This window comes from Fukomys damarensis, unplaced genomic scaffold (genome assembly GCF_012274545.1).
Source record: "Fukomys damarensis isolate Sample0158 unplaced genomic scaffold, DMR_v1.0_HiC HiC_scaffold_32, whole genome shotgun sequence".
Classification (NCBI taxonomy): Eukaryota; Metazoa; Chordata; class Mammalia; order Rodentia; family Bathyergidae; genus Fukomys; species Fukomys damarensis.
Genome location: NW_022900944.1, coordinates 46,350,633 through 46,357,246, shown reverse-complemented (window position 1 = coordinate 46,357,246; position 6,614 = coordinate 46,350,633). Strand labels below are relative to the sequence as shown.

Below are 6,614 nucleotides of genomic sequence, written 5' to 3'. Positions count from 1 at the left end.
ATGGGCAGCGGGCACAGTCCTGTGTGTCCCAGCCGACCTGCCCTCACGCGGGCACGCCGAGGGGCCCCGGTGACTTCGTCCAGGGCGCCTGTGGGTGGGGCTGAGGACGCGCTCACCCCGACTCTCAGGGCAGGGCTGGGCGCATGACTCAGAGCACAGCCCCGGTCCCCCGAGACCAAGACCGCCAGAGGAGGGCCGGCTGCCTGTACCCCGAAACCTTCGCCCAGACCTGCATGGCAAGGCCGGTGTGGTGGTGCCGCTGTGATCCTGGCAGTCCCAGGAGGCTGAGGTGGGAAGATCCTCCCAAGTTCAAGACCAGCCTGGGCTACACAGCCACCCGCTTCAGAAAGCCAAATAAAACAAGCAAAAAAGAGACCTGCTTCACTGCCTACCGTGTGCAGCGGGAAGGAGCTGCTGGCCCCCAAGTTTGTTAACCTGTGTGTGTATGTTATTTTCTCCTACAATTGCTTCTCTGTGGTGTTGAGGAGGGGACCCAGGGCCTGGGGCAGGCTGGCCAGCACTGTACCACTGGGCAGCACCCCCGGGCAGCACCCCCAGCCACATCCATGTTTTGTGCCCTTTTCTGTGTAACTGCTGTGTTCGTGGCATGAAGTTAGTCTTGCAGGAGAGGGCGTGGCTCACAGAGTGCAGTTGAGGCTCAGGGTGGTCAGAAAATGTGAGTTAATGTCATATCCTTAGGACTCTAGGTCATGGGAGCCACGGAGAGTCCTAGAGTGAGGGTCACAGTCAGCAAAGTTGTATTTTAGGCATATTAGGAGTAAAACTAGAGAATCCAGGATGCCAGCCAGCGCAGCGCGTTGTGTGTATGAGGAAACGGTGCCCCTGTTGCCCACATGGAACCCGAGGCCGGAGCGCATGGCTCCTTTGATGCAGCCAGGCCCCCTTGCAGAGTGCATAACCTGCCCCGCCATGCCTGGCACCCTGGCTGAGAGGAAATAACAGAGAGATTGTCAGCTAGGGCCTCTGCCCCTGAATCTCCTTGCCTCTCTGGCTCAGTTTCCCTGGGCCCAGCACAGAGCACGCGTGGCAGGGACGGTCTGGGCCCAGTGCTGGTCCTCTCGCTCTCTGCCCCCATGGCCACCTCCTTTGCCTGCCATGAGCACCAGAGAGGAGCGGCGAGATGGACAGGGCCAGGTGGGGACGGCCCGGCGCCAGCGTGGCTGAGCAGGAGAGGCCGGGCCGCTCTGGGCTGTGTTCCCAGGCTGCGACCACCCAGGGAGGCTCCGACCGGCCCCCAGGGCACAGCACTGAGTCTGTGCTGTGGGCCCACTGTGTGCCAGGACGGCACCGCTCAGAGGGCGCCCAGCCGCCTTCACCACGAGCAGCCAGCACGCGACTCTGGCCTGATCCGACCCACTTCTGAGCACGGACGGTGTCAGGGTTTGAACTCTGGGTCCCCGAAGGCTCGTGTGTTCCTGGTGTGGGTTTGGGCAAAGGGGTGGAGGCCTGGGACTCTAGTGGCTCAAGTGGATTCACTCACCAGGCTCCTTAGCGGCCCGGCGAACAGGGAGGCGGTGCTAACTGGATGAGGGGGCTTAGATGTGGCTGTGGAGGACACAGGCTGTTCCTGCCCCTTCCTCTCCGGCTTTTCCCACCTGCTGTTTCCCGACCACCCTGAACTGAGCGTCTCTTCCCCGCCAGACCCTTCCACCATGGTGCCCCTGCCTTGGCGTAGCCGACCATGGACTGCACCCTCTGCAACCAGGAGCCACAGTTAACCTCCCAAGGTGCAGTGTCCTGAGACACCTCATGTGGCCATGCGGTTTTGTCCCTGCCAGGGCTCCCGGAGGACACAGTTCCTGCCTATTTCACAGATGGGGACAGGGACTCCACAGAGGCCAAGGGACTGGCACCAGAACCCAGCTAGCAAGGTTGGACTTGGGTCCCTGGCCCCTGGCCTGAGGCCTAACTGCTGTGTTCCTTACAGCTGAGCCTCAGCCTCAGATGGGACCCGGGCTCCTGGGTGTGGGAGATCTGGGGTCAGCTAGGGCCCCCAATGCAGCTGGGAAAGGAGTGTGGGTTTGGGGGACCCCCCCAAGGCTCTTGCCTTCATCAGCTGAGGATAACAACTTTCACCAGAGAGCGAGTGTGGGGGCTCAGAGGGGTTCTCTGTGGGGAAAGTGCTCTGCTTGGGCTCTGCTGACTCAGTGAACAATCTCCCCAACCGTGCTGTGCACACACCTCCTGTCCCTTTCCTCAGAAGGCTGTGCAGTTGAACTGAAGCTCCAGAAGGGCCTGGTCTGGAGGGCAGAGGCTCAGGATGGCTGAGGCCTCGGGAAAGGCAAATGTGCAGCTGTTCCTGACCTCCCAGCCGCTTCCAACTGCTGCCTTTTCAGCAGCTTCTGCACAGTGTAGGGCCCGGCCTCCTGGGCTGGGGATCTGTGACGGAGATGCAGCTGTTGGCTTCCCAGGCCTGAGAAGCTCCGAGGACAGTGTGAGCAAGGGAAGCCAGCTCCCCGCACCCACAGCCGACCCGCAGAGCCCCTCAGCCAGGACTCCCAGCCCCAGGAATGATGCATCCTCTGCCAGCCACGTGGGCGCTGCGGCCCTGGGAGGGGCCGTCCCGGAGCCCAGCCGCCCTTGTGCTCTGGAACGGACCGAGACTCACACAGGGTCCCTCTGCATGTGCATGGCAGGACCCCGAACATCTCACCCCCACAGTGCCCTGTCCCAAGGGCCAGCTGGGGGCCCTGCAGCCAGCAGTCTGTCCGTCTGTCTGTCCGTCCTCAGTGACAGTTCAGGGCTGGCAGCGTGGGGGGCCTTGCTGTCCAGCGTAGGATGAGGCCCGCATCACTGTGCCAGGCCAGGGTAGCATCCGACCCGTGGGGATGGGGCGCTGCCCCCCTCGCCCTGCAGAGGAATGACCCAGATGTGCTGGTGTCCTCCGGAGATCTCGCCAGCTCCGGGCACTGAGCCCCCTGTGGCTGCCAGGTGCGCCACTGTCCTGGTCACCAATTCCCTGCATTACCCAACCTTCCCAGAGTGTTCTCGTGGCACATGGGAGCAGGTCTCTTATTGGCTCACTGGTGTGGCCTTGGTACTTATAAGGCAGCTGTGCACACTCCAGGTACTTAATAAATATTCCTTTAGTGGTGGACCACATCCAGGCACATGTGGCTGGAGGGAATAGTATACTGTCATGAAAACAGGGTGTGGTGACTGGTGGGCACCAACATTGAGTCTGGAAGTGGATGTGTTTATGGATGGTTTGCTCCTCTTTTCTCCATTTTGTGTGATTTGAAGTCTTAATGAGGAAGTGGACAAAATAACAAGAATTATGCTAAACGTCTATAAGAAAGAATGCAGAAATCCTTGTGATGTACAGAAATTGTGGAACTTTGTACATTATTAACCAGAAGATCATGGAGGAGCTGTACCTGTGCATGCCTAATGGGTGTCTCCGGAAGTGAGACTTGGACTGAATTCCATCAGCCTTTACACCTGTCTGGATTTTCTATAACTAGGGGGGAAACCTTTGAAAGAAATGAATTTTAACCTGTCCAGGTGGTGCAGTGTAATCCCAGCACTCAGGAGGCTGAGGCAGGAGGATTGCAAGTTGGAGGCTAGCCCGGGCAACTCAACCAGACCCTGTCTCAGAATTGTACACAGTAGAATAAACATATCAGGGAGAGGAGCTCAGTGAGGGATCCTGGGCTCAGTCCCAGTAGTGAAAGATCAGAAGACTCTCAATGTTCACCGCTTGCTGCCATTGGGGAGCAGGCTCTCAAGTCAGAGGTCAGAGGGCTTCCCGCCTCCCAGGTCAGCTCCTGGCTGACACCTGGAAGCCGCCAGGGAAGGATTCTTGGAGGGAGACCCAGTGACTGCCCAGGAGGGCCTGCTGGGCACCCAGGAAGGTTCAGAGGCAGTGGCACTGGGAGCCACACATGCGGGCCAGCCGGGATCTGACCTGTGTCCCTCACTTCCTCCCCAGGCCACCTGGACCCAGTGGCAGCTCTCGGCTACCTCCTGGTTCCCTCCCCCCAGCATTTGAAACTGGCCCTGGGCTTCCAAAGGGAAACAAATCTGGGAGTGCTGTGTCTTTCTTCATAGGTCGAGACGGTGGACCCGAGGTTACGCAGTCACAGGCCCCAGACAGCGAGGTCTCCTGACCTGGACCCCAAGGGACAGAGCGCTGGGTCCCGCTGCTCTCCCCGATCTGGCCGCCAGAGGGCGCCAACGCTCAGCCAGTCCCTGTTTCCTCCCATCCCGCGCTGCTCTCTGGGTCTCTGCCGTCCTCCCGCGGTCCCCGGTGGTAGTGCAAGCTCTCTGTTTCCCAAGGTCTCTGCCACACCAGGGACAGAGAGCTCGGCCCTGGCTCCCAGCTGCTAGTGGAGAAGGGGCCCCAAGAGATGGCGTTGAACTTGGGTGTCCACAACCACTGAGAAGGGACTGGGACAAGCGGAGAGGCAGGCAGGTGTCCTGGATGGTCACCCCAGGAACAGGTGCAGGCCCTGGATGAGTGTCCTGTGTCTGCTGTCACAGAATGACATCAAAGTGTGGCTTCACGGAAATGCGGGGTGTAATGGCACACACCTGTAATCCCAGCACTCTGGAGGCTGAGGCAGGAGGTTTGCCAGCTTGAGACAAGTCTGGGCAACTTAGTGATTTAGTGAGTCCCTGTCTCCAAATAAATTTTTTAAGCCAGGCCTGGTGGCACATGCCTGTAATCTCAGCATTCGGGAGACTGAGGCAGGAGGATCACTGTGTGTTGGAGATCAGCTTGGTCAGTCTCAACAACATAGTAAGACCCCATCTCAAAAAACAAAAAACAAAAAAATGAATAAATAAAAATATAACAGATGAAGAAAGTTCTTAATTTTACTACTACAAAAATATAATACTAATTTTTTTGTTTTGTTTTTCATACCAGAGATCAAACTTGGGATATTGCACTTGCAAGGCAGGCAGCAGTACCACTGAGCTAAATCCCTGGCCCAATAGAATACTAGCTTAATGCCAGTTGAAAAGGAAAGAGTTTTAAAATGTTCCCTTCCTAATTCGCTTTCATAAGAGTTTGTTCCTGTATAAGTCATATTAAACTGACAAAAATTGCTACTTTTTCTTTTTTTTCCAGTACTGGGAATAGAACTCAGGACCTTGCACTTGACAGGCAGGCATGGTGCCACTGAGCTCCATCTCTGGCCTAAAATTGATATTTTTTAAAATAAAAAGTCAAATATTAAAAAAAAAAAAAGAAAGAAAAACCAACAGAGCTAGGAATATAACTCAGTGTGAAAGACCAGTAACACAAAAACAAAGACACACTAGGTGGCCAGGCTGGCGGCTGCCTCAGGCACATGGGCCCTGTGAGGGTGTCAGGGCCCTGGAGGGAGGCGCCATCGGCCAAGGAAAGAGGGGCAGGACGAGGCCAGCGGGGAGCGGGCAGAGTCCAAGGCCAGCTGGGGAGGACGCTTGGAGAGTGCCAGAGAGGTCAGACGGGGGCTCCAGGCCACACAACAGCGGCCTGGATGGAGCCCTGTGCAGCCCCCCAAAGCCCTGTCCTCACAGGGCCTGTCCCCCGGCGCTCCGGGCAGCTTAGCCTCCGTCTCTAAATTAAGCAATGAATGGGATTTAGGACTTTGCTCCATGCAAAAGCCCTGGGTTCCACCCCTGACACTGCAAAAAATAATAAAAATTAAGGCCCTCTGCATGATTAACCCTCCCTCCGCACGCACAGGTGGCTGGGGGAGTCACACACTTGCCGGCTTCACCTGTGCCTCCCCGTCCTGCTGTCTCTGTATTCCCCTCCCCCAAGTGGAGTGAGTTCCTGTGCATCGACCACACAGCCCTGTGCCCCTCAGCTAGAACGCCACGTGTGCTCGCTGGTTTCCTCTTGAGCCCCTGTCGCTTTTAGTTTTTGGACAGTCTCACCAGTGCCTGGGCCGGCCTCCCTGGAGAAGTGCTTCTCCTGCCTCAGCCTCCTGTCGGTGGGACCACAGCTGAACCCAGGAGAGCTTGGCCTGTGTGGACGGCGCAGCTCTGAGCTGGGCCTCGAGGGTCCCTTCACCCATGTTCGAGGGCCAGCACCCCACCCCCTGCCCCACAACCCCAGCTGGACTGGGAGCTGGCGGGAAGCGGGGAGCCCAGGGACCCACCTGCTCCCCACACCTTCCAGCCAGGCTGGCCCCAGGGGAGGGGTTGCCTGGCGACCAGCTGGGCTCCTCCCAGGCTGGCCATGTTGCCTGGCAACCCTGCAGCAGCGTCCCCGTCCCTTGAGCCCAGGCCACACAACCCCAGCCCTGCCTGGCTCCCAGGGGTCCCCTCCTTATCCGAGACCAGGAGGTGCTGAGGTCACAATGAACTTCGTCCTCTCCAGGTGAGGGGCTGCAGGGCAGGGAGAGGGAGGGGGGACAGGGAGGGGGAGAGGGGGACACGGGGCTCCGACCACCAGGCCCCTGGCTTCTTCCGGCCCTCACGGCCTCCCCTGGCTCGCTCTCTGTGAGCTGTGCTCGCCCACTGCCAGCCCCACTGTGGCCTGAGAACAAGCGAACCCACGCTGTCCACACTGGTGGGAGGGGAAGGGGCCATGGTCAGAGGGGAGGGGTGGGGAGGCGGGGACCTGGCGGGGACCTGGCGGGGAACCCAGGAAGGAC

At 58.6% G+C, this 6,614-nt stretch overlaps 1 protein-coding gene across 1 annotated transcript in view; it reads left to right on the top strand.

The window, feature by feature from the left end:
- The first annotated feature begins 6,223 nt into the window (after positions 1-6,223).
- Positions 6,224-6,614, top strand: part of Cibar2 (CBY1 interacting BAR domain containing 2) — an 8,991-nt gene continuing 8,600 nt past the window's right edge. Inside the window, exon 1 of the mRNA XM_010627485.2 lies at positions 6,224-6,337. Within this exon, the coding sequence (XP_010625787.1) occupies positions 6,318-6,337 (20 nt within the window). The 5' untranslated portion in view covers positions 6,224-6,317. The remainder of the gene's footprint in view (positions 6,338-6,614) is intronic.